This window comes from Struthio camelus, chromosome W, assembly GCF_040807025.1.
Source record: "Struthio camelus isolate bStrCam1 chromosome W, bStrCam1.hap1, whole genome shotgun sequence".
NCBI classification, from domain to species: Eukaryota; Metazoa; Chordata; class Aves; order Struthioniformes; family Struthionidae; genus Struthio; species Struthio camelus.
The window spans coordinates 33,452,238-33,478,940 of NC_090981.1; the positions used below are offsets into that span (position 1 = coordinate 33,452,238).

The 26,703-nt window shown below is 42.6% G+C and overlaps 1 protein-coding gene across 2 annotated transcripts in view; it reads left to right on the plus strand.

Moving 5' to 3' along the window:
- The first annotated feature begins 16,243 nt into the window (after window positions 1–16,243).
- The window catches only part of LOC138064210 (neuroendocrine convertase 1), a 28,093-nt gene continuing 17,633 nt past the window's right edge, over window positions 16,244–26,703 (plus strand). The window contains exons 1-6 of one of the 2 annotated variants that reach the window (XM_068925836.1): window positions 16,244–16,440; window positions 17,484–17,588; window positions 21,103–21,213; window positions 23,285–23,431; window positions 23,877–23,953; window positions 25,785–25,873. In XM_068925836.1, the coding sequence (XP_068781937.1) occupies window positions 16,261–16,440; window positions 17,484–17,588; window positions 21,103–21,213; window positions 23,285–23,431; window positions 23,877–23,953; window positions 25,785–25,873 (709 nt within the window). In that variant the 5' untranslated portion in view covers window positions 16,244–16,260. Of the gene's footprint in view, window positions 16,441–17,093; window positions 17,165–17,483; window positions 17,589–21,102; window positions 21,214–23,284; window positions 23,432–23,876; window positions 23,954–25,784; window positions 25,874–26,703 lie in introns of those variants that run through there. The other variant, XM_068925838.1, reaches the window with a different exon arrangement.

A 26,703-nucleotide genomic window follows, 5' to 3' on the forward strand; every position in this document is an offset into this window, starting at 1 on the left:
TTCAGCTTGCCATCCTTGCTCAGGGAAGTCTCTTGCTGTTGTGCTGAGTAAGAGAAGTAGGAGAACCCTTCGCCCCATGAACGTCAAAAGTGAAATCTGCCACCGACTGCAGAAGGGCTTTTTTAAAACTATGTCCTGCTACAGTTCTGCATCCTCATTCCTGGGGAACATTCAGAAATGCCTTTGCATCCAGAGACGAGGGAGTGTTTAGTATGCAGAAAGCTTCCCTTTTTTGCCTTTTGTTTTTCTTTATTTTTAAATGAGAAAGCCAAAGAGAACTGTAACACTAAGAAGCTATTATGCCACAGCCTGTCAGCTGTAAGGCTAGCATGCGGGTGTCTGTGAGTTGTGTCACTGGTTTGCTGATAGGAACCATGCACAAAGAGTATCTTCAATGTTAATCAGACCCTCTGAACCATGCTGCCGGCTCAAGAGAAGGGAAACAAAATCCAAGCTGTGATTGCAAGCCTCGCAGCGCCTGTCAGGGAGCAAGCAGGATGGGGAATCAAACCCCGCAGCTGATTCTAATCGGGAAGACAATGAGACATCTCAAACGAGATAACTGCAATTAGGATGAGAGACACTACAGAGATGACAAGAAATACTTCTTCATAAGAACAAGCGGGTGCTTCTCATGAGGGGAACATGGGGTGAAAAAGGTAGCTTGCTTCAAACAGAATAGCTGCATAAATTAGACAGAAACCAGAATATGCATACCTTAAAGCCTTTGATTGATTTCAGTGGAACCAGGATTTCACTGTCAAAGTAAATGAATATGATTAACCTGGACTCTAAGTCATCAATTAGCAGATGTTACCAATAAACAGACAGGTTTTTTTTTTTTCTCCTCTTACTTTCATGCTGGGAACAAAAGACTTGAGTACTTTTGTATATTCAATGATTCAAGAAAAAACAGAGTTACCGTGACACCTGAGAATGACAAGACAATATTTAAAAACAGAACATAAAACAAATCCCTTTCTGTGGTTGACCCAACGCTGTGGGATTACCAGAAAAAGAGATCCAAGCCTGGAAACATTACTAGTCTTTTAGCCAAGCATTCTCCCAAGTGAGCCAGCCCCACTGGACTACTCATAGTGCTGTAGAGAAGCTGGCAATGGCCTGATGTGAGGTGACTTGAGGGGATGCCAATGGCTCCTGTCACTCACTTGCTTCCTTCACCAGCACCACCCTTCTCAAAGAGTTGTCAGCCAGCATAGAAATTGAAAGGGGTTCAAACACACTGGCCACTAACTTACTCGCGATTAGGAATATCTCTGTCACATGAGGTAGGAGGACAAGCGTTAACTATTTAATCACAACAGATGAGAGCTGATATCATCTGTCATCCAGATTTCTGGTAAATAACTTCTCCTTCCCAAAATCAGTGATAGAAGATGTCCTCTGCTAACAAAAACACCTTTAAGGTGTCCCAGACTTGTCATACTCCATCTTCTGTCCTTATGGGAAGACTGTTAACGCTGATGTGTTAGAGCAACTCTAATACCCTGTGTGAGTTAAGACAAAAGGAAATGGGCATGGGAGTAAGAGTTTACAGCAGATGGAGTACAGAAAAGCTTGCAAGAAAGAGGAATTATGGCTTGTTAGAAATCTCACTTCAGCTCCTCTTATTCAGCTCCCTTAATCCCTAACAGAGTCTGCATGTAACCAGTATCTATGCTTGTCTAATGCAACTTCAGTCATAATACAGCTTGGATATAACCTGTTCACCCACGAGAAACTGGAGATGAAATTTGAAGCGTTTGAAAAATACTGCTTCAGCATATGCTGAATGCAGAGTAGCTGACATTTCCCTAAAAGTTACTCACAAGCAGCACTAACTGTCATATTTTTCTGAAATTTTACGAGTGGCGTCAGTGCTTAAAAAAACAAGACAATCTGGAGAAGAAGGCTTTGCTGCAAATGTCAAACAGAGCTCAGAGCTCTCGATGTTCCCTGTTAGGGTCACAGGGAAAGGGAGCACACAAGCTGATTCCTTCTGACAGCCTTCCTGGTGCGGCAAAGCTGACAATCACAAGAAGGCATAGGTTCCCATCTCTAAAAATAAATTCAAACGAGAGAGCATCATACGAGCATCTTAGCTGCACAGTGCAGCAGCAGCCTTGGCACTTTCCTTGATCCCCCTGAAACTCCAGCTAAAAGGATTCAGACCACTGCCTTTCATGCATTGTTTAAATTGAAAGTCTCTAAACAAGCAGCCAACAAGTGTTTTGACATGAAAAGCTTGCCCTAAGGGGTCCTGCTTCTTCACGTGCAATTTGTTTCTTCTTTCCTACTCCTGCATTGTTTTCAAGCCCTTGTAAAGATAGCAGTGTACCTATATGAATCTTTTCACAGACAAGAGCCAGAACGTACTTTTGACTCTCATCTATTTCAGATCAAAGGAAAAAGAAAAAGAAGAAATAACCAAATTATCAAGGAGAGAGCACAACGCGTCGTTTAAAAAGCATCAGGATCAAACACCCCTTTTTGCTAGAGGAGCGTGGCAGATAGGAAAGAGGCTCACAATTACGCAGCTGCCTCAAGCAGGGACTGCAAGAGACCTCTAACCCAACCGCGTCGTTCTGGTCAAACAACAACCGTGTTTTTCAGATGCGGTGAATGACTCTATGGCAACCTCTGCAGCAGAGCCTGGAGAGGAGAAGCTGGTGTGTGACGGTTAGGTACTAGGGCACGCACGCTCCTGAAACCCTGCGGATGAAATGCTTGCTGCCTCGGGCTGCCTGAACCTCCCCAGAGGATGGGGAAGAGGATTTCTGTCTCTGACACCCTCTGCCTTGTACCCAGACCCATTTACTTGGGCTGTGTCAGAGGACACCAGTGAAAAACTGAGAAGGACTGCTCTCGAAGTGACAGCCATGAATTTTCCTGGGTTTAGATTAACATTTTCCTTTGTTTAACACAAAGACATCTGAGGGAGTAAATTAAATCCAGTTTCACTTTTTACCTGAAATGATGCCTATATGTCTTGATCAAAGACAGAGATGAGACTCAGCATATCTACAATATTTTAACTCTTACCTTTACAAAAGCTTAAGGGAGATTTTTAAGGAATCATAGAAATGAGAGATGGACATGCACAACCATAATAGTCGAAACCGAATTTATATTCAATAAATCAGTCCCTATATTTGTAGCTTATGTGTGTGACAAGTTTCTGCGGTTCCTGCGTCCATTTGTTGTGACAAGGGAAAGATGTTTAGTTACGCAAGTTATCATGGTCATCTCAGAAGCTGGAGTTGACTGAGATCTCTGGCTTGCTCTCGCTCAGCAAAGAGGTGCAGCGGTGCAGTACGTGAATAGCAGCACGGTTCGTTCCCATCCCAACTGGTCTGTCCTGCTCTTCTGCCACTCTCATCCCACAGTCAGCTGGGGGAACTTATGAACGCTCCTTGTTCACATCAGTATGAAGTCTGACACTTTGTTCAAACGCAGTTCCCTCAGCAGTTCAATCTGCAACACTTGTCTTTGCACTGAGCTGAGGCACCTTCCCCAACGCCCGCTCCGTTGCAGGAAAGGTAACCTCCACCCCAGGAGCAGGGCACACTGCTAGGGCAGCCACAGCATCTTAAATTGCAGCAGCACGACTTGCAAGGTCTCTCTCAGTTGTTTACCTCAGTTACTAGTGACGCGCAGGGTAAACACAATGAAGTTGGTGGAACTCACGCTGAAGACTAAGTAGGAAGGAGAACTGCAGGTTATATAGCTTGTCTATTATACCAATTATACAAATTCTGTGTCTTTCTGCAGAAAGAATCAGAGGGAGGGAGGAATCTTAGCAAAATTTCTAATGACAACAATGTTTCTCTTTACATGCCCCCCACAAGTGTACTTCACAGTTACTTTAGTGATGGAAATAGTGCAGCTATTCCCTACATTGCAAGCTGCAGCCATGCTGACTTAATGAGCTCATCTCTGCTCCCAGCAATCTGGGTAAAGACAAATCTCTGTTAGTGGTAGGAACAGTGAGGTAAATACACGTCCTATCGTACCTACTTTATGAGCTTATGTAAACAGGATTCTGTGGGGCTTGAATGTCGGCGCTAGGGAAAACCCTGCCAGAAAGATTGCGTTCTCCACTGCTCCAGACGCAGGTATTTTGCCGAGCAATGCACCAAGCCCGTAGCTATGGGTAGGAGAGAGACTGAGGAGCAGCCACGCGAGTGCCCCGAGATTTGGGAGGGGAAGTGGGTGCCCGGAGGGCAGCGAGGCTGGGAGATTGCAGCCGTGGCACTGCGGAGACGGTCACTAGGCTGCTCAAGCACAGCCCAGAGACTCCCCCGGAGCTCATTAAAAACAGGTCAGGCGGCTGAAGCCCTGCTTGCTTCCTTGAATGTCTCTGACACTCTGCTCTTGGGAAACTAAGGGTGCTTTCCTAATCTCTTCTTTGTAGCTCAGAGAAAGATGCCGGCTCAGAATCCCCCACCCAGGGGGCTGGGTTTAGAGATGTTTTCTTTCACCCGTCTGTCTTTCGGTGTGACATCTTCCCTAAGAACTGTTTTTTTCCAAGCAGTGTCATAATAAAAAGAATTACATGGTCACTTTGAATCCAGCAGCATCTTTTGCCATCCCCTGCTGTCTCTGAAGTCAGTTGGGTAGGTGATACACGCACTGCGATAGTGCAAACAAACAGCTGCTCCAGTGGGTGTGCGTTACTCACTCCAACATGCTCTTGAATCTAATTGGGAATTTCCAGGCATCTATTGCTCACTCGCTCTCCAAAATAACTCTTAGTTATAAACTGTATGAATTAATCATCCTTTTAATCCAGCAAAAGCTGAGCTATATCTGCTCAATCACGCGACACCTATTTCTGTCCCGAGTACCAAGGATGCTGAGTAAAAAGGAATATTTTTGTCTTTTCTTTATTTCACCAGCACCGAGAGGAATTTCCAGTTTAAAGAAGTAAAGCTGATGATTTTTGCAGAGACAGGTAGCCACAAATGCAGATAAGATTTAGCAGAATGGTTGTCCTGGGGAACGGGGAGAGTGGGGCTGTTTCTCTTTGGCTGAGCAGTTATTCCACGGCTTCGCGTGACATATAAGTACACGATTAAAGCCGCACAAGTATCGCGCGGGTCAGATTTCGACTATGCGTGCCAGGTATCGGGGACATGAGTCCACGTGGTGTCCTTCGTGGCTCTGTGGAGGGCGAGCGGCCCAGCGCCGGGGGCATCAGCTGAGGCGCTGGAGTTCGGCTGCCCCCGGGCCCTGCCGGTGTGACTTTCGGCAAGGTATTTAGGACAGGTCTGCGGTAGCAGAGAGCTGCTACATAAAATGCCAGGAAAAGATTTTCTCTTTTCCTTTCCACAGATAGTAGACTGTCAAGTGTGTTCTTGCAACAGCAAATACAAATAATTTTTATAATCATATAAAATTTCTAGATGCTAGTGAACGTTTCAATGTCATGATTTGTCTGGAAGAGGCAGAACCACACAAATATTGGCAGATTAGTGGAAGGAGTCTCAACTTAAAATTCAGCCTATTTCACTCATTACATTCAGAAGAGGTTATTTAATAGTGAAGGCTGTCTTAGTAGTTTCAGCAAAATGGTACCTTTCAGTCAAACAGCGTGACTTTTTATGTGAGATATTCTAGAAATAACGCGAAATGCAAAACACTGTAACTATTCACAAAGTCATGCCAGAATTGTGCAGAAGAAAAGCTTTAAAAGAAAAGAGGTTACAAGAAGGTGCAATGCTTGCCTTCTCTATTGATTTTTCTTCCCGCTTAGCAACAGCATTTCATGCTGGTTATATAAAAATACAGAGAAATGCGGAAATATCCTCTTGCTGTTGGCAAAAAATAACAAAATTATTTGGGATAACCCGATCGAGAAATATTGCTGATATTAATCTCAGATGAAAGTGTTATTAAATTGGAAGATTCAAGCAATAAAATACAAAACTAAAGTATTCAATCAGTGGGAAAGTAAGCGGAAGCATTTTCTTATATTTGAATAAGGCTTTGCCTTTTAATTTAATTAAATAAAGTTTTATATTGACTGTTCAAATATACTGCAGACAATAGAACATAATGAAGATCGAGAAATGGGAAACAGCTTAGATAAACACACTGCCCATAATGGCCTATTTCACAGGAGAAGGTTTATTAAATATGATATAGATTTTCAAGATAAAACAGATATTTCTGTCTATGCCGTTCCCTGCAACTTTCTACCCCTGTTACTGTAGCCTATCTTCTGGATGAGGTTATTCCGACTATAATTAACCCCCAGTGGGATGGCTGTTGCAGACCTACTGAAACAGCTATTCAAAACCATTGTCCTGAAGTTTCAAATGCATTTGCTTTGATTTTGTTAACCTTTTATGTTTCCTTTCTAATGATACTCAACTGAGTGTATTCCCCAGAAAGCGTAATTGTGCCTGTGGCTAAACATCATCATCCTGGAACGTGCTTAATGCCTTCAACTGTCGCTACAATTAAGTTTAGCTTGTTGGGAGTTGTGCTGAATTTTCTTTGCTTCCACGCTCAGTCACCATTGCCCTGCGTGGCCCTCTCTCCTGGCTCAACTCTCCCGTCCCACAGCATCGTGCTCAGCCCAGACTGCGTTTGTTTCGAAAAGAGGATGGAAGATTGCTTTGCCTTGGACTCAGCAACGAGGAGCTAGAGAAATCACGCTGTGTGTTATGTACACAGGAGGAAGAAATATCGATGATTACTTGGCATAAGAAAGATGATTTAGGGAAGACTGCTAATTAGAAACGTATCCTTCTCCTTTTGCAGTTTCCCCCAAGTATAGGATGAGATTAAATCATGCAGTGACATTTGAAGCAGGTACTTTTAAAAATTACAAAGGAAATGGTTCTTCAGAGATCTTGCTATCACCCAGTGGCTTTTAATACTTAAAAAAAGTCACAGAGCTGGGCTCTGGTCCTTGTTCAGTTCAGTGATCCTGCAGCATGTGCCATGGAGGGAAGGGTTTCCCACCCTTTTAAAGGGGGCCCATTTTCTCCGCTTTTGGATTCCCTTGGCTTTAACCATGAGTACTGAATGTCCGTAATCTCTACATGTGCAAAAGGAAACCAGATACCTTTGGGATCATTTATGTATTTTGGTGGTAATGACTTATGAAGATATTTAACAGTTTTATATCTTAATATTTAATTCTCTTTTTATTTAGGGTGGCATCTTGGTTTTGTTATTTTGGAATTATAATTCCTGGAGTGCTGAAAGTTTTTGAAAACCCAACTCTAAATTATCTAGAGAAAGCATTCTGTAATATAATGCTTGCAAAGGCTACCACAGCAAGGCCAAGACGTCGTCTGTGAGCGTACATATATAAAATATAACCAATGTGTTATTCAGCCTTTGCCCTTCAGAGAGCAGGAAAAGCCGCTAATGGGCCGGCCACGGAGTCCCACACAGCATGGAGGTAAGCTGGAGGACCTATTGCTGAACACTATTAGATGGAGGTGGTGATCCCTGGTACACTCCTATGCAAATCTTCCATGGAAATCCTGTGATTTTATTACTGCATATTTAAATACAGTCTAAAATGCATCTCCCATCCATAAAAACTATATTTGCTTTGGCTTATGCATTGCTGAGCACCAGTACAAACGCTTCCTTTTAACATATATGCACTGAAGAGTTGGCTTTATATTTAAATAGCAATTTTGGTAGGTGAGTGATTTCCTCTGAAATGACATTACTTCATCATAGCTCAATCTCAGCTGAAAAAATGTTTAAAAACTGTTTTCCAGTAGTCAGTGGTGATCTAGCGGCTCACACGCTTGTACCTTTCAAGTTGGAGTTTAATCGTTTGATAGAAATCAGCACTTGACTTTTTAGATAAAAGTATCGAGGTAGCACTTGAAAGCATCCAAAAGCAAAATATGTGTGGCCAAGTGTCAGTAATACAGATCGGATAACACAGACACCTGAAATATTGCCCTGAGAAAGAGTAAAGAACTGACACAAGCCTTGCCTAGCCACAGTCTGATGCTGCTTTAGCTGTATGGGTCAAATCAAAAAATGAACATTACAATTTCGGTTTAAAACTGGTTACATTTAAATTTTGTCTTCACTGGCTTAATCCAAACCAAAGTGAAGTGCTTTAACCTGGAACAAGGATGGCCACAGAGGATTCTGCCCTCGTTTGAACAAATCAGCCTGATATATATATTTTACAGAGAGCTGGATAGATGTGTCTACTAGTGAGACCACCACAGACACTGAAACGTGTCAAAAATGACAGCCAGATCCCATGAAAAACAAACAGGGTGTTGCAGCTCGGTGTGGTCAGACACCCAGCGCTGCCATGGGAAGGCAGCAGTCAGACTCACACCTCCACTCACACAGTGCTCACCTGCTCCTGGGTTCGTGACGGAAAAGGGACCCGGTAGGTGACAGGAGTCTGCTCTCACCCGCTGGGACAGGCTGACCCGCTAACAGCAATTCTTACTTGCCATAGAAATATGCATTTTCCAGAATACAACTTACTTCTTTTCCCTTACTCATGTGCTGCTTTGGCCCGGTACTGATTTTGGTAAGAAACACTAAATACTTTGTTTCTCATAGTTCTTCAATGAGACCACCCTTGTCTCCCAAAGGAAAGCAACTCTTCTGAATTTTAATCCAAAATCATCTCTTATTGTCACATTTTGTTACTTGTATACAAGCCATGTACCAAATAGCCCATAACTTGTTACAACAAACAGCAAGGAGAGAGGGAACAGATAAAAATGTTTATATAGCTTCCATTTTTCTCTGAATGTGGTTTGATCCGTTTGCCTAGGTATTCTTCTTCCTGCTCATGTTCTCTCGTCTTTCCCATCTTCCCTCCTTTTCACTACATTTGAAAAAGAATATGAAGAGGAAGAACCCTGTATGAGAGCCATTTTTAATGAATTAATCAGTGTGCTAAATCTTCTAAGAAGACTTTAACAAAAATGCTTCTTTTAAATTAAATAATATTTCATGAAAATAGTCATTTTGAATTCTCAGCACCGTTTTCATCAACACTGGATATTATTTATACTGTTATTAAAAAATTTATACAACAATTTTCGAATGTATTGCCCCTCACCAAAGCATTTGGTGAAGAACTTGCACATGAGGACAAAAAGTCCTTCACTGTAAGTAAAATTTAACTAAAAGTATTACTCAAAAATGCAGAATAAAAAAGGTGCTTTTAATATCTTTTAAAACAAAATCAATAAAACATTTCACTAAAACATTTCTTTTTTGTGATTGCTTCTGCTATCTGGATTACTAGCAAGCCCGAACGGAACTTGCTACTCTGCCTCTCTCTATCGCCAGAAGTCAAATCATATTTTTGGGGGGGGGGCTTTGCCTCCTCCTAATAGTTACATTATTGCTGTTTATCAGGCTTTCCCGTGTCTCCAACAGTTCTGCCTATGCGTTTTTCCGTGCTTTTTGGTCGAATTAGTTTGAGACTTAAAGTCAACAAAACGCGCCAGGTTGCTACAAATGGGAGGTTGTTCACCAACTGCTTCCTGCTCGCCCAAGTGGATGCCGCGCGGGTAATGTGCGGTGTCATTAGGCCCCTATTTAACTGCACCTATGGCTGGGAGGGCATGTTTGTGTTTCATTTATTCCGATATGATTAGCTGTTCTCAGTGTTTGCCCGCAGTAAAACTGAAAATGTGTCATGCGCTATTACACAAGCAAATGTAATGCCCCCAAAATAAACATGCCCCGCTAGTTTGCAGGCTGTAATTGAAGGAAAAACAGGTGTTTCCCATATTCCCTGTGATTGCCTACACATATGGCTTCTTTTATATTTTCCTGCAATTACTTTGTAGTGTTGGCTCCTGCAGAAAAAGAAACGGCGTTACTGAAAAAGAGTGGGGTTCAAGAGTGTTCTTCCACTACAGCTAAATTAAATCTAAGTAGCATGGCCCGCTTAGAAATTAAATAGTTAAACGACACCAGCTACTGCATCTACTTTAGCCACCAAATGTGTTTGCAGCTACTGTCATTTTAAAATGTGGTGCTCTGACTTAGGAAATTCAAACTATATGTGACATAAAATCCCATTTAAATGTTACTAACCGTCTCAAATTGGATCTCTCAAAGGCAATCAGTAAAATAATATTGACACTTACCTAATTGATTGTTTTTATACCTTACAACCTGAGGTTGTACTTTGCAGAGCCATTTAGCTATAGTAGCTGGGTAAAATCTCCTTGCAGAGTGGCAGGTTCTGTAGCGAGATGCAGGTAGAAATATTAGCGGTCACATTTTTAATACATTTTTTTACAATGTACTGTTCCTCCAGGTTAATGCATTTGAGTGAGAAATAACAGAAGGAAGAAGAGTCACTTTTGGGTTTTGTTCTGAACGGATGATAGCACAGAGCAGCTCCTGATCAGGTCGGGGGAAAGTCAGAGGTATTCTGCAAAACTGGCGTGAAGCCCAGTCCTGGAGCTGCTCAGCACACAGCAAACTGACTCAGAACAGCCTGCAAGCGACTCCTGAATTATGAAAGCTTGTAATACTTAGAACAGCCAAAACACTTAAACTAGGATGGGGTTGATCCTTGATCCTTGTACATTGATCTCTTCCCCCTGAACAAGTGCCCCTGTCTTTGCTAGCATCACTATTTCTTTCCGAGTGAGGCTTGTGGTGCACCAGCCGCTGTTTTGGCTATCTGTCACTGTAGAAACTCCCTAGCACTGAGCTCTGCTCTCATCTTTCACTGTCAGCTCGGCGGCAGAGTGCAGAGAAGCAGTAACACATTCAGGATCTCTTCCTGATTGTTTTATAAACATGTCTATTCTGGCTTACTACATAGATAGACTGATAGTTCAGCCAAGAAGAATGGCCAGTGTTTTAACCTAATTAAATGTACATGTGGAAAGAAAGCTCTATGGGCAGGCAAAAACGTTTAGTTTCATTCTACAGAATCAAATGGGTCAACCTTATGAAGTGGCATCAGAGATGAATTTGCTCTCTGGCTTTCATTTTGTGACTGATTCAAAAATAAATTTGATTACGCAATATGTTCTTTATCAGCAATATTCTTTCAACATAATTGAAGGATAAATGATGGAGTTTACCTGAAACGTTTTGATATTTTTTCTGCAAATAAAATCAAAATACATTGTTTTACCTGCCTTTGATTTTCATTATGACCTGTTCCTATTTATCTTCACGCATTCCTTATTTGTCTCAATAAGAGAGACAATTGGTCCTCCTTTACGAGGTGCACAAAGATGAAGGAATACAATTTTATCTCTTTATAACTTGATGGGGTGCTTTTATTTCAGAGGCAGCTTTCTCACGTTGTGGGTTCCAGTGTTTCACGCCTGTGCTTCTTACCTCGCAATCAATACCTTTGTTAGGAAACGGGCTGCCATTGCGAAGTGGCAAAGCTTCTGGACTTATCAGCCTTCTGCTGCATGACCATTTGGCTTGCTGCATGGCTCTGAACCATCTCGCAAGCAGAAAAGCTGATGGGTCCGCTCTATTGCCAGTGTGAACCAGGGCAACCCCACCAGAAAGCATAAAGATGATAGGAAGACACGGACAACAGGTATGTTTGATGTCCGTGCGCCCTGGGCAGCCCCGGCGTAGCTGGTGGGCTGAGCTAAGTGATGCATCTCTGGTAAAGCCAAGCGGTACCAGCTGGAGCAGAGAGAGCAGTTTTCATTCCTGACCCACAGCCCTGCTACTTCTCCTTGGCACTTGTCTTCCAGGTTTCCCAAACTTCCCCTTGACCTCTGGCATGTGCTGCAGCGGCCTGGAAGGGATGTCTTGACAGACACTGCAGCAATTAAATAGCAAGTTGGACTCAAAAACAGAGCTGAGACTTGATTTTAAATTTTTAGGTTTAAATGCTCCAGCCCTCCTAATGAACAAGGAAATAAGATGCTGTGCGTGCATGCTTGGCTTTTCAAAACTAACATCCCTTTGTCATGGCCATCTTTTTGAAGGATCAGAAACTAGGTGCAAAAATACAGCTACAGCTTGAAATCTTTAAATGCCTTCTGACAAAGAGGAAGAAAAAAGCCCATCAGTTGAACTCTTAAGCATAATGACAGAGCTGGAATATTGCCTTTGGCTCTAATGGGAATGTTTTCACCTGGAGTGTATAAGGACATTTCCAATATCACTTTCATCTGGATGTCTTGGACCAAGATACCAAACATTAACAAAATGTTCTGCAAAATATTCCTGTGAGTTAAGCATGCTGCAGATGAGCAATCTAAAACATAAACAGATGAAATGTATTTATAGTTGCTGAGGAGACCTGAGAAAAGATGCTTGTCCCATGGGTTCTGATTTTGAGTTCATTTACACTGCTGTAATATACTGTTCTTAAAAAAAAAATACACTCCTATTAAAAAAGAAAAAAGAAAAAAGAAAACATTAGTAGAATTACTGCTGATTTACACCTATGTGTGACTAAAATCAGGACTGATGGGATTCATTCCTGGCACTCCTGAAACTTGTGGGTACAATTCTCAATGGGACTTTTGGTGGCTTAGGATTTCATACTGAGCATTATGTACTGTCCTGATGGACATCTCACCTATCTGCAGTGCACTTGGGCTACAAGAAGATACTTCCACTTGGGAAATGTAATGGTACCCACTTAGCTACCACACACTGAAAAAAACCCAATGTCTTTATTAAACATTTCTCCGCAAATAGATAAAAAGGTCTTTACCTCAACCCAGTTCCTTTAGAAGCAAGTCTATCCTGAATATCATGCTAAATTGAAGTTATACATCATAAATAATCTTTTCATAATCGGTCTTATATTGGTTTCTGATCTTGCACTAAGGCACAATACCATTGGATGCGCTAGGGGCTAAATAAATCTTTTGCTGATAAATAACAAACCCAAAGTGTTTACGGAGCATGAAACAATTATCTATGACTCCACCTGATGCTGCCGAGCAAGCTGTTCCTTTTTATTGTGCTATTATTAGATGGGAATGTAGTGAGTTGGATAGCATCCTTCATTAATGGAATGGTAGGATAACCAGGTTTGTATAGCACACGGCTCATTCTCTAGCACAGGTCTCTTCGTATTCAGCCAACCTAACTGAAGTCCTAAACAAAAAGGATATCCCAATAAATAAACACATTTGAATGAATTAGTAATTTAGAAAAGAGTACTGAGATTTTTCAAAACAGTCTTAGGGATTTCAGTGCTCTACCCACCACTTATTTGACTTAAGACTTGGGAATATAAATTTAAATTTTCTTTATACATATATATATATACACACACATATATATGCGCCTTTCACTTCGTTTCTTGTATGTAAACCAAGTTTCTGCACAGTTGTTCAATAATAAACATAGAACTTTAGCCAAGTTGCAATTTCAGTGATGAGAAATGAGAGGTAAAAAGCCCTTTGTGTTTTGCCTGGAACAGTGCTGATAAAACTGACACAAGAAAGACCTGCATGGACCCAGAAATTGCTTGGAAGATAAACACATTTAAAGAAAGCCTCAGAAATAAAATGCTAAAAATGGAATGCAGGAATTTAAGGCATCTGTCCAGGAAAGTGAAGAAAATATATCTTTGGCAGTGAACACTGAAAAAAATCATGCAGAGAATACAACAAATTACAATGAACAGAAAACACATGTCCTAGTCCCTACCTTGACTTTGAAAAACCCTGTACTATCACTACCATGCTGCAGAAAGTGAGCATTGGTGAATACCGACATGGTGCTGTAGTGTCATTTTATTGATATTCTATATTGATAATTATTAATATTTTACTGACACTTCTTGCATATCACAGAATCACAGAATCGTTTAGGTTGGAAGGGACCTCTGGAGATCATCTAGTCCAACCTCCCTGCTCAAGCAGGGTCACCTAGAGCATATTGCCCAGGATCACATCCAGACGGCTTTTGAATATCTCCAGCGAAGGAGACTCCACCACCTCTCTGGGCAACCTGTTCCAATGCTCTGTCACCCTCATATTCATTACACCATCATTTCTCCCACCCCTTGATTCATTCAAATTCCTTTTATTTTGGCCTCCTGTAAGCGTAATGGCCAATGGTTCAGTTGCAATCATCAGAATCCCCTGATCCTTACGGGAACTCGTGAGTCCCCCTGGGACTCTAGAGCATCGGACCCATCCTGATACAATGATTTTCAGGACTTGGACTTCAGAAGCTTTTAGAATTGCTCTGTCTTCCACTCTTCATTGTTTCATGTTTATATTTTCCATTATCTTCACATTTTAGAAGCCAGTGAAGAGTAGAGCAGGCATATTTGTCTCCCTACAAAACAGAAGGAAAACAGTATTAAAACACAACTTGAGACTTAAAAGCAGCTTTTGTATTTCTTTGCATCATATTCTACTGGCTGTCCTGACATCAAAAGAATCTAAATCTAGGTCCAAGTTTACCACAAGCCTTTACCTTTAAGCCTTTCCCACAAAACCACAAAAGCTATGTTAGGGTTATATGGGTCACATATGCAAAAACATGCAATATTAATATCTCTCTCTACACTGAGTATTTTCTTTGACAAAATAAGAGTAAGTTGGAAGAATCAAGCAGTGAAATGTAGTTAACTATAAACAGAAACTGCAGAATGGTTCAGTTCTGGAAGCAGAAGCAAGAGCCTTTAAGGAATATTAGGAAATTTTTAGAGAAGTTTTCTGAAATGTGAGGAGAGAAAAGACAGTGGAAGTGCAGCAGGGAAGCAAAATAAAATAGAAGGCAATGAGCAGATGTAAATGGAAAACGAAACTACATAAGTAAATTAACATTTAACAAATTCTAGTATTTTCTGAGAAATGACAACAATGCAGACCACTGGATGTAAAAAAAAAATTAAATAACTTAAAAAAGCATAATTGTATTTCAGGAAAAAGATACTTGTTATATAATCAGTCTGGGCAGCAGTGCCGATTAATGCAGCATACCTACGGTGTGTTGGAAGTATCAGGGGACCATGTGCATTAATCAAGCATTACTGCACAGTTGGTCCCAGGTTATTAGCTTAATTGAAAAATGTTTTATTCTCCCAGCTTTCCTCTTGCATCGACGCTCAGATTTGAGCGCAGCTCCTCCCAACATCTGAAAGCTTAAAACAACAACAACAACAAAAAAAACCACCATGAAGGGTTTGGTTTCAATGAGATGATAAATCTTCACTCATTTCTTACTGTTAGCTCAGGGTGAATCTTACAGATTGTATATGTTAAAAAAAACCACACACACACACACACACACACACACACACACACCCGCCAAACCCCGAACACCGAGCAAGCCGCATGTTCCCCAGCAGGCATCGCCAGCAGCCTGCCACCACACGCGATCCCCGTTTGAGCGCTGCCTTTTTCAAAAAAAGAGAAACCAAGGGGAGGAAGGGCAGCGCCTCGCCCGCGCCTGAGGCCGGCGGGGGGCGCCGCCGCGGCCCCCAACGGCCGCGCGGCCCCTAACGGCCGCCACAGGGGCTGCCCGGCCCCGGGACGGCGCGTGGCGGCGCCGCGCCCGCCGAGGGAGCTCGCCAGAGCCCGGGAGCAGCCCGCAGAGCGGCAGCCCCTGACGGCCGCGGCCGGTCACCGCTCGGAAGGGTCACCGAGCAGCCCCGGGCAGCTGGGAAGGGCAGGAAGCGCTCGCCTAGGCAGCGCTGAAGCCGCCTTTGTGCTCTTCCCCTCTCCTTCCGCCCGCAGCATCACCGCCGCCACCCCACGTCGCTGCCCCTGTCACGCCGCTGCTCCCGCTCCGGCCGCGCGAAACGTCTCGGCTTGGGGCAGCCGCCCCAGCCAAGTCGACCTGTGTGGAAGCCGCTTTGCTGGCCGGGCGCCGCCGCCGCTTGGCCGGAGGCTGCTGCCGGCCGCCCCCCAGGCGCGGCACCCGCGCACAGCCGGCGGGGGCCGGGGGCGGCGCGGTGGGCTCTGCCCCCCCCCCGCCGTTTCCACATGCGTGCGTCCCTCCTGCTTATTTTAGCACACTCCTCCCGCCCGCCCCCTGGGGAATTACCACCCAGCTCGGGGGCCAGGTACACTTGACGTCAGGATGGCTTTCGTAGTTTTGACGTGTAAACACTCATTGCCATTCCGGCTCCGGAGGGTCTGGGCGCCGCGCAGCCCCAGGCAGCCGCGCCGCACCGAGCCGCCACACGGACCCCGCCGCGGGGCCGCCGCCGCCCGCACCCGCTCCTCCGGCTCCGGCTCCGCTCGCCTAGCAACGAGGGCGCCGCGGCGCGCAGCTCCGCGCCGGCTGCTCCTGCCCTCGCCGCCGCCCCCGTGCCCCGCGGCCATGGAGGGGCGCCGCTGGGCCGGCCGGTGCGTGGCTCTGGCGCTGCTCTCCGCCTGCTGCCTGACCCGCGGCGGCGGCGCCGAGCGGCAGTTCCTCAACGAGTGGGCGGCGGAGGTGCCGGCGGGTCCCGACGCCGCCAGAGCCATCGCCGAGGAGCTGGAGTACGACCTCGTGGGGCAGGTAGGGCCTCGGGCAGCTGCCGTTAAACTTGTGCCGGAGCAGCTTCTCCCTCGCCGGCATGGCAGGCCGGGGGCGCCGCAGCCCCGCCGCCGAGGGGCGCTGTGGGCAGGCGGCGCGGCGCTGCCGGCCGCCCGCCCGCCCGCCTCGCCGAGGTGCCCTCGCGGGCTTTCCGCCCAGCGCGGCCCCCGGCTCTTTTTTCGGGATGCCGTGACGTCAGCGTTGTCAGGGATGAGTAACTGCTTTTGCGTGACAGCGCCTTCCCCGCGCCCGCCGAGGGTCCTGTGCCAGGCGCTGCGCTTGGCAGCGCCCGGGACCGAAGCGCCGCGCCGGCTGCGGAGCGGAGCGAGGCCCCGAGCTGGGCCCGGGGCGGCCGCGGGCCCCGCCGCAGAGCCGGCCCGGCCGCTGCGCGGGAAGGGGCCCCGCGTCCCCCCGCCGCCGCCGCCGCCGCCGGGCCCTGACGTCCCGAGTGAGGTTGGCTCTCGCTGCCTGTGAAGGTAGTGGGTTCGCTTCCGGCAGTTTCCATGAGCACCTGCTTCGTGAAGAGGAACGCTTAAACGGGGCTGCGCGTACCCAGCGCCCCAGGTGATCGGTTGCTGTGCAAAGGAAGGTGCCCCTTCAGCAAGCGCTGAAGAAACCCAGGTCCCACAATGAGGCTGGGGAAGCCACATAAAGCTTCTCTTTCCTGAACCCCCATAAGAGAAGATAAAGTTGTGGAATGATGACGGTACTTACAACTTGTTCTTTGAAACATGACCGTGCCAAGGTGTGTGTATGAGCAGTGCCTTATACGGGCGGCTGCTGCAAGAGCAACTACACTAGCGCAGATGAGGTCGTTCCCCCCGGTTCCTTCCGACAGCACACAGGCTGTGATAAGGACTTCTTCTTGCCAAGTGTTTTAATTTAGGTTAAAATATCTAAAGGCTGGTTTTTGCTCTTTTCTTTCATCCGTTAAATAGAATAAATTCTGACAGGTTGTGATTGTCGATATTGGTTTGTAGTGGGGAAATACCTCTCAGTATTTAAAGTCTGCCGCTGTCTTATAGATTGGATCACTCAAAAATCACTACCTATTCAGACATAAAAGCCATCCAAGACGGTCTCGAAGAAGTGCCATTCATATCACGAAAAGGCTCTCTGATGATGAGCGGGTAAGCGTTACATTTATTCTTTTTCATGTCTTGTATTTATGCTGTCTGCGTATTGCTAGCTTTCTAATGAGGTCACGGGCATGCTCTACTCATTTTGCAAGTCTAATATATTCAGCCATCCATACTCGTGTTGAATAGTACTTCATTATTCTCTCATTGACAAGCAGAATCTGACCCTCTTTTACCCTATTTTTTGCAAGTGCTTTCCAAATTAAGATTTAAGATTTGCAGCATTGCTAAGGTTTGGAGTCTCAGATGTCAGTGTGTGTGTTGATGGAAAATATGAATGAGGAACCACAGTGCTCAATTCAAAGTGAAAACCCGTAGATCCAGTGAGCTTAATTAGCCCATGTCCATGCAGTGGCTGTGGAAATTAGGCTTGATGTAAAGTGACTGAATATTGCAAAAAAGTAAGGGAAGAAGGACGGGGATTTTGCTGTATACGCTTCTGTGACAAGCTAAAACCCATTCTCAAAGAGGTTAGGCTTGTAGTCTTTTGGTATTCTAGAATCCCATTGAAATCAGAGAACCAGCATACTGCAGAGGAGTTCAGCCTGCCAAGACTTAAACAGTCTGAGGTAGATTCACTGGTGAAGTAGGCTCTGCATTTATTTAACTTTTGAGATACACGTGCCTGTTTGTAAACATACTGGGGAAGCGAGGAGGGCAGCAAACTTAAAGAACAGAGCAGAATGCTGTCAGCCCTTCCTAAACACAATTTCTGGCAAATTTCAGAACAATGAAATTCAAATTTCAAATTAGCATTACTGTAGCGATCAAAGTCAAAATATCAGCTGTCCAAAACATTGAGCAACCTAGTTCTGAAAAATATCATTTTATCACTTAAGGACAAATCACTTGAGAAGGGATGATCGGTTATTTGAGTGAAGTTTTGGGATGCAGATGTCAATTAGAAGGAAATATTCTGTGTGTACCTAGAAGAAGAGAAGGAGGCGGGCAGACAGTAAATGCTTTATTTTGCCTGTTCTATTTCAGAACTGCACGGTCTCATTTATCTCATTGTAAACTTGGTTTAACAGTTCAGTCTGTTAGGTGAAAGCATTCTAAAATGGGATGTTCAAAGCCACAGTGTTGGCATAGGCAAGTATACATAAAGGACATAAAAAGGACATAAGATAAATGTTCTAATTAATACCCGCACCTGTGTTCAAATTTTCAATGCTGTCATCATACAGTGTTCAGGAATAGAAGTTTGGTTGCCATTCCTCCTTTTTTGGACTGATGACATAGAATGCATATATTACACAGGGAAAGATAACCATATTTAATACACTGAATTCTAATGTCATAAGCAGAATGGATGCAATTGGGTTACATGAGTTACTGCCAGCCATTATGGCGCATTTATTTGCTTAGATCCTAAAAAGGTGGCTTCAAAATGATCCAGGTGATTTGCTAAATTTTCTCCAATTTCCCTTTTATTTACCATCTATTATGCAAATTAGCTATGTGAATGAGTGAGATGTAATTATGTCATTATGTAAGTATATAAACAGAAAGCAATCATGTAATGGTATGTAGTTCTACATGGACCTTTACTGCAAAGAGCTACGCTTGTTCAGTAACGGCTTATTTTGAAAGATTAAAATTCATCCTTTAAAAAAGGAAAAGAGAAGCAGCGAATCCTACTTTTGTTTATATAGCTCCTTCATGAATTATACGGTATGTTAAGTGTGAAGGCTGGGGCAAAACTTGGCTCCAGTCTGATTATTTATCTGCTTCCTCTAGATGTCCTAGTTTTTGCTGTAAAATGGATAATGGCTGTGAATGTTTTGAAAGGGTGTAATTAACTGGTTCCCTAACTCCTTCCAGTATTTGCAGCACTAGCTCCCAAATCTATTTTCTTGCAAGGGACTTGAATCAAAATCGTTTTCACTGCTTCATATATCAGTGACTGGAGATTTGGCATAGGGCCTTCAGCTTTTGTAATAGATGAGCAGTTTGAACCTAGTCCAGCTGCTGAGTGACAAACATTTGGCTTGTTTGTGTGACATGTGTGCTTGGTGGTCTCAGCTCACTTCCCACAGAGCAGTTGTCCACATCACAAAAATAACAAGCATGGAAGATGTCAATTGTTAATTACCATTAGGTGATGAAGAGGCTAAGCTTTGCTGTGGGCAGGGAAGAGAAAGATAACTGCTCTGACCTGTACACAAATATATATGCCTTTGGATATCAATGAGGCAGTTGAAAATACCCACGCAAGCATAAGTATTTTAATCTTCTGTGAGTAACTAAGGTTAGTAGGACTGTCCATTTGTAGAATTTTTAGCATTAAGTACATAGCAAAGTGAGTATTATTTGAGAGCTTTCTAATTACTTGTGTGGAGTAGCTTCCATTTTTAAGGGTTTATGTTCTTGCGCCTGATTTTGATTAGGCTCTCATTAGGAAAATGTATTTTGATCAAATCAGTACATTTCTTTATTATAATAATTTTTGAGTCACTCTTATTATTGTGTCATATATGGCGACAGATGCAAGAACCGTAAAGCTATTGAATGACAGTAGAGAAAAGTACTGAAATCTGTTCAGGGGTTTAAGGCAAAAGGTTAGAGACAAAGGCATCCTCCACTTGAGCTTATAGTGGTATCATGGCAATCTACTGAACTTGAGTTTACTTTGTGTGTTTGGAAATGGAGATGAACAGCACCAACCTGCTCTGTATCAGAATGATAGTCCAGGTGCTAGCAGTGAGTAACGTTTTTTCCCATTTGCAGATGGGGCACACAGCCTAAAGAAGGGGTATCAGAATCTGGATTTGATTTGAACTACTTTTATTAATCCAATCAGGAGAGCAAAGCTGGAAATGTTTTCAAAATGCAGTCTAGTAACTTTAGAGATGGCAGTGTTCGTGCATAAATGCTATGCAATTCAGTGCATAGACACATTAGCAAAACACACGGGATCGTTTTGGCTTCCAGTTGCCTTAAATGGAATTATGCCAGTGATGAAGTTAGGCCAATATTCATAGCTTTCTAATTGATCACACTTCAAAACACTGCTGGGAAGGAGACTTGAAGGTCCGGCTGGACTATGAGTAACAGCATCATTATGACTGCTAGACTAAAGCCAAAATGAATCTTTCCTTTTCTGTAAATTCCCAATGAGCACAACAAAGAGACATTAAAATGTAGGTGGGGGAAAGAAACAAACTGGTTTGCTTGTTTGAGTAACCACCACACCTTAGGTAACCTTCTAACCATACTACATATTCAACACAAAAGCCTGCATTGCATGGTGTTCACGGGAGTTCCACTATTAACTTGAAATGATTTTATATAAATTGGTTTTACAGTATTATAATTTCACCAAGTCCTCTTCCCTAAAGTACTGTGTACTACTGCATAAATAATCCTCTTCTCAGCATCAAACATTCCACTTTTTCCTTTAGGTATCAATGTTTTGCTGTGCAAGGAAAACTCTTAACCTCTAGGTTAAGAAAATCTTTAACCTATAGGGGCTTACTTGTCGTGTTTATACACATAATTGTAGGTGTCATGGTCAGAACAGCAATATGAAAAAAAGCGAACTAAGCGCGCCACCCTGAGAGACTCAGCAGAAAATCTTTTCAATGACCCTATGTGGAATCAGCAGTGGTATCTGGTAAGAATTTGTTTTACTGTGAAACAGGGGATGATGAATTTCAGTTGTGCTGATGAGCTGTATTATTTTCACCAGTATCAAAGCAATTGCATTGAAGGGAGTAGATGAGGAGTCCCTCTCATTAGCATAGGCTATAAAAATGAGAAATCTCTGTGCATGATATTTGCAGGCAACCTTCTGTCTTTTCCAAAGTGTAGTTTGTGCAAAGATTATAGAAGCTCATTCAGACTGCTGCTGCTCGTGATAATGCTTGACATTAGACAGCAGTATAGTAGCTAAAACTCAACTTTATAAGAATTTTTAAATGTTTGCACTTGTCGTATAAAGTTTCCCTTATCATCTCTGAAGTTGACCATTTATTTCTTTATTAAAATTGGTACGGCACAGTGCATCCTCCAGAAGAAAAGAAAATCTCAGTTGTGCATATGACAAGCACATTCACCCTCTTCAGACTGTGATTTTAAGTGAAGAGGTTCTCTACAGCTCATATGTTCAAAACCTCCAGAAAAAAGGAATTTCCTGCCCTCTATAGTTTCTATTTGTGTGTGACAACTCAGAAATACAGTTGATCGTTTGTGTTTTATAGGTCTCTTTGGGAATCTGTATTCCCACTGTGCGTTTAGCTGTGCCTTTAGTCTAGGCTTCATTGCTTTTGCTCAGAATAAGGATGGGATTAAGGATGGGGATAGCAAATCAAGGAAATATTCAAACACAGACTTGGTCCTAGTGCCTGGAAATTTTGTTTTCTTCTCCAGTTCAGTTTAGAGAAAACACACCAAACTCTAGCCTGATTGTATAATGCTCTGCCCTCTCTTTCCTTTGAGTTGGAAGAAATAAATTATAAAATGCATACCATAAAATATTCCCATGAAGATTCCTGCAAACTTCCTCTTAATGCAGAAAATGGAAATCTGAAAGAATTTAACGCTTTTTTTGAAGCTGAATGTGTGTTCTCTTCTCTGCTTATTTCCGATAGGAAACAGGGAATTTTCAAGATGATTTTATTGGACAAATGCACGAACACACATAGAGTAAGAAAAAAGCAGTTTTGTGAGAGAAGTGGTGTACTGCTCTGTAGGAGACAAAGTTCCTCTTCCTAGCTTTGTGTGGTTTTCACTTCTTTTTCCTCCAGTTTTCCACATGAGAAACAGAGAACATGAAGCTTACGCTTGTTTCTACTGCATATTGAAAATTCAGATTAAAAATATAAATATATAAATGATTTGATGAATTCTAGAGAACAAAACTGAAGACCTTAAATAATTTCCTGAACTGCAGCAGTCAGAAAGGAAGCAGCAAAGGGGAAGAAAGGTCATATTTCTGTATCTAAGCCTCATATTTTATGCAGCATTCTTTTGAAGACAAATATAGGAAAGCCTGCAATTGACTTACATAATTAAGCGGAGAGAAAAACAAAGAAAGTGCTAGTATTTGCATCTGTGTTTTTAAGGGATGGTAAGCAAAGTTTCAGATGTAGATGTATGTGAAAAATGACCCATTTAGGAGCTACTCTTTGAAGAACTTGCTTTGGAAGAGAAGGCTGTAGATGATTCATGCTTCCAATTGATTTTCCACAGGAACAGTAGAAAGGTAGTAAACAGCAAGTTGTGATTCAGCACGGTTGTTCATAACCAAGCGACTCCCTTTAATTGTTTTATCCGTTAATTATTTTGCTCTGGCTAACTCGGACTTCAAAGGAGAAAGTCTGTTTGGAGAAAACGCAGCTTGTTGCACTGTGGGTTACTGCCTTAGCTTCTCATCAGGTGAAAAGAACAAATATGATTAACCACTCAATTTTCCAGGGATCATCCCTACCACTCCCGTGTTTTTTTTGCCCACCTCTAATAAATACAAGATCACCTTTACTCAGGGATGGTCTTCAGAGAGCTTGAAGTAATGGGGGAAGTGTTTCAGTGTTACAGGGATATGGACAAACTCATTTTTGTTTGATCTTTGGGAAATTTGTGCAAAATGCACAAGTTAAGGCCTGGATGATTTAGAGCACCTTTGGACCTGTGTATTCTAAATGATAAAAACGTTGACATATTTGTAATCCTTTTCTGTCCCCTAGCAAGATACAAGAATAACTCCATCACTGCCCAAACTGGATCTCCATGTTCTTCCTGTATGGCAAAAAGGGATTACAGGGAAAGGTGTTGTCATCACAGTACTAGACGATGGCTTGGAGTGGAATCATACTGACATCTATGGTAACTATGTAAGTCTGGGCATTAGAATGCTGTGGAATAACTTAATCAGTTGTAGACTTGATATACAGGCGGTCTTCTCCAGCTTACTCTCTGTTTGGTAAGGCAGCTCCTACCTGATGGAGACTGAAATATTTGCCTCAGGCATAGTTTGGAACGTGGTCTGTGTCACAGGAAACTGAATGTTATTTAACAAAATAACTTGTTTTTTTTTTCCTCAGTGAATTTAGTTCCCATGCATGTTTATATACAATGGTTTAATGCTGAATTATTAAAATCTTGATAGCTCCATAAAAAGTTTATGGAATTGGTAATGCCTGTCAAATTTTACTGACTGGATTGCTGTCAACATCAGACACACCAAATGAATAAATAAAGACAGTAAAAACGCTTTTGTTAAACACTTTAAAATGCACTTTCTGCGTGTCACAGTTAATTCTGTTTTGTTTAATGTAGGATCCAAAGGCAAGTTATGATTTCAACGACAACGATCATGATCCTTTTCCTAGATATGACCCAACAAATGAAAACAAGTGAGTAACCTACCAGTTGTGTAAAGAGAAAAATCAATACGCTATTACTTTGTGTTAGGATATGCAAGTGCAGAATTTTCTGTGCCCAATACAACACACACATGAAAGAAAAATCCCTTACAACATTTGCACAGACACTGGAGATGAAGGAATTTCCCAGAGGAAGAGCTTTTTAATTTTGGTCTCTCTTTAGTATTCTGAAATTCTCCATATTTGAAGGGAATAATCTGTTTATGTCATGATGTGTGCTTGTGGAGTGGCATCTACCTAAGCAGATACTGGCTTCAGTTCTCTGCCTTGCGCTGGGAATGTTAAGAGAATACGTACCCCCTGTGAAGTGCTCTGGAGGAGACTGTTTCTCAGAGGAGCCAACCCCCAAACCCGTCCCTTCAGGTCAGCTTTTGCAGCTAAGGATGCTGTTTTCTAGTATTGGCAGCACCTTTTGGACTGGTAGAATAACTACTTGCTCTGTGCATGCGTGTGCAGTTAAAAGTCATGCTTCTGACCTCGTTCTATAGGTGTGACACATATTCAGACACTGAAGGAGGTTATGTGCACTTCCTGGACAAACTTTCTGTCTCTTCTGAAGAAAAGCACAGATGGAAGCCTTCTGTAGATCAGATTTGATCTAAGTGTCCCCGGTGAGACGAAGAAAGCTTAGGAAGTTTCAGAAGAGTTGAGCGCGGACAAAAAGCCCATTCACTTAGTGGAATTGTGTGGCTTGGAAGGAGTGGGGAATGTTCTCCCATGCCCCCCTTAGAGCCACCTCCCTGGAACTCAGTGGAACATTGTGATAGGGCTGTCACATCTAGGCTTACCCTTGGTAGTTCAGGGAGGGATGTTGTCCATCACAAAGAGAAGACAATGCACCTCTTTAAAAGCGGGTGTGCAGAAAAAGTCAATTTCCTAAGCTGTTTAGGATGCCACTATTCAGTAAAGATCAGTAAAGAACCAGAAAGTTCTGGTTCTATGTTGACTATCAGACAATGTGATAGCATCCACAACATAAACCAGTAAGTGTACGGAAATAAAGCTATCAGTCAAAGGATAAATGTACCATGAAGGAAACATTTAGAGAATGACATTTCTGCTTTGTTATAGCATTGTTTAAGAGTGGGAGGCCGTTATTCTTTGGTTCCAATGACATTATCTCTTAAATCTACCTGTATTATCTCTAATCTTTATTAGTAAGTAAATGGAATTCAGCCCAGAAGCATTCAAACACTTCACTGAATAACAATCTGTAGTATTAAATAATACTACTCTTTTGCAGTTACACTTATTTGAAGGTTTTATATATTGAGGAGCAGGAATCCCCTATGGCAAGAAAAATTTGCATAGAAAATACTTGGTTACAAGAAAAAATTAGCAATGGTGAAGATATTTTAAAGGCTGTCTTTCTGAAATCCTAAATAAATGCAGTCATTAAAAAAGAATATCTAAACATGTGATTAAAAGTGACGTGTTCATATTTCTTTCTGAAGGAGTCTAGCAACTTCTTAGCCCCATAAAGAGCCCCTCACTCTTGTACGCTGCTGAAGCACTGATAGGGAGTAGGTCTGTGGACCTCAGTGTGGTGTGAATTAGGTATTTATCACCTCATTGTGATGATTCTTTGATCATTAAGTGGATAAGATTATGTCAATTGAAGTGTAAAGGAAACAAGTATTTTTGCATCTGGTAGACATAATTCAAAAGCTATTCAATAGCTACGTTACATTCAGGTAAAGGAAGACCTTTGCCAAATAGGGCTCACTGGTGAGTTTTTGTACACGTTACAGACAAGTGTATGGTTTATCAAATGTTGTTTGTTCTTACTATATTTATTCAGACATGGGACACGGTGTGCAGGAGAAATTGCCATGCAAGCCAACAATAGAAAATGTGGGGTTGGAGTAGCCTACAATTCAAAAGTTGGAGGTAAGAAAACAAAAATAGATGTCTGATGTGAACGGAAACCAGCTAGGTTCTAGGAAGTGCCGAGTGTTCTCGGTCACCATCCATCTGAAATACACGTAGTTTGTCCTTCTCAGGAAACGTCACTCTCCCAGTATTAGGCTACAAAATCCTGTCTAGTCATAGTGTGAAGTGTTACATCTGTATGACACAATTTCTTCAGTGCCAGCATATTCTCTGGAATTTGGTTTATATTTGAATATAGATTATGCCTAGAGATAAGACTTTTAATGAATGATAAGTTCACTTCTTATAGCTGCTTCTCTGGGAAGGAGGTGGCATGGAGGAGGAGAAGCAACTGAGTAGAGTAAAAGTTAGAATGTCCAAATTTTTACCCACCCTCTGCAGCATATTGTTTCAATCTGCACAATTATATTTGAAAGGTCCTGTCAGTCAAGGTGTTTGTACTGTTGTGGTTTTTGTTTCAACAGCTTACTTCTCTGCTATGATCATAAGTTAATTTTGACAATAGGAAAAGTCTTGCTTACTTATCAATTGATAATTGCCATTTTTTTAAAGAGGTGATTGAAAGTTTGATCCGTTATAGGTTCATGAAATAGACATGATCAAAGTATCAGTTGCAAATGCGTATTTAGCTCAGGAAGAAAGACTTGTAAAATCCTGTTTTTTCCATTACTGCCTTCTTCCCCCTTAAACAAAGGGACAATGAGTGGCAACTGACAACCATAGCTGCTGTTCCCACCGTTTCAGTCTTATGTTTGTAGGTTACCGTTTACTCTACTGAGCTGTCATAGATGTCAAATTTGCAGTCTACCTTTGCCATAATGCATTAC